Source organism: Corvus brachyrhynchos, unplaced genomic scaffold (assembly GCF_000691975.1).
Source record: "Corvus brachyrhynchos isolate BGI_N302 unplaced genomic scaffold, ASM69197v1 scaffold628, whole genome shotgun sequence".
Taxonomy (NCBI): domain Eukaryota; kingdom Metazoa; phylum Chordata; class Aves; order Passeriformes; family Corvidae; genus Corvus; species Corvus brachyrhynchos.
In genome coordinates, this window is record NW_008239312.1 from 13,958 (window position 1) to 14,896 (window position 939).

Genomic DNA, 939 nt, shown 5'->3' on the forward strand with positions numbered 1-939 from the left:
TCGGCCGCCATTTTGGCCCCGTGCCTCAGTTTCCCAGACAAGGAAAACGAAGAGTTTTGGGGGAGGATTTTTGAACGTTTTATTCCCCCGATGGGCTTGGGGGGGTATCGGGGTAATTCTCCTTGAGAAATCCCCGGTAAAGGCGGCGCATCCGGGCCACCTCGGTGGCAGGGGGCTGCTGCCACTCATACCAGGGGCACCAGGCCTGGCCCGGCCCCTTCAGGGCAGGCGCCGGTGGAGTTTTCCCCACAGCCGCGTGTTGGTTGGAGAAATCCTCGTCAGGGACCGGCACGAAGGGGACGTGGAGCCACAGGAGACCTGGAAAGGGGGGATTGAGGGTCTTGAGGGGCACCCAGGGGGGTTGGCACTCCCTAAAATCCGAGCTTCAGGGCTCACCGTGGTCCTGGGCTTGGGCAATGGCCTGGGATAGGCGCTTGTGCTGCTTCATGCAGATCCCTGAGGGGGAAAAGGGGTCAGGGACACCCAAAAGGGACCCAAGGACACAAAGGTGACCCTCAGGTGTCGCCTCACCTGTGTGGATGGGGTGGAAGATGATGCCAGAGTGGGGGCAGATAAACTGGTCCAGCAGCTTTACGTTCTGGAGAGAGAAAAAAGCATAAAAAAGAAATAAAAGAGAAGAAGAAGGAAAATCAGCAACAGGGGAATAATGCAGGCCCCCCCAAATTTTCCTCCAAGCCCCCCAAACTCACCCGAAAATCCACCAGCAGGTTCCGGTCCCGGCAGATGGGGCAGGGGTTCCCCACGTGGCTCCCCCGGCGCTGAGGGAAGAGGGGGAAGCGACCCAGTCCCAGTCAGTCCCAGTCACTCCCAGTGCCCCACAAAACGTCACCTGAGAGGCCTCAAAGATCCCCAAAACGCCCCCAGTACCCTCCCAGTGCCTCTGCAGTCCCCCCCCTCAGGCTCTGCAGCAGCAGAACC

At 59.9% G+C, this 939-nt stretch overlaps 2 protein-coding genes across 2 annotated transcripts in view; both read right to left on the bottom strand.

The window, feature by feature from the left end:
• Positions 1–11, bottom strand: part of ATAT1 (alpha tubulin acetyltransferase 1) — a 6,673-nt gene extending 6,662 nt beyond the window's left edge. Inside the window, exon 1 of the mRNA XM_017740727.1 lies at positions 6–11. Coding sequence (XP_017596216.1) covers positions 6–11 — 6 coding nt within the window. The remainder of the gene's footprint in view (positions 1–5) is intronic.
• A 43-nt stretch (positions 12–54) lies between these two features.
• MRPS18B (mitochondrial ribosomal protein S18B) lies at positions 55–809 on the bottom strand (the record flags this gene model as incomplete). The annotated part of the gene is made up of 4 exons (XM_017740728.1): positions 55–318; positions 397–456; positions 532–598; positions 711–809. Coding segments are annotated over 4 exons (465 nt in total), but the record flags the coding sequence as incomplete, so codon positions are not given.
• Between the last annotated feature and the right edge of the window lie 130 nt (positions 810–939).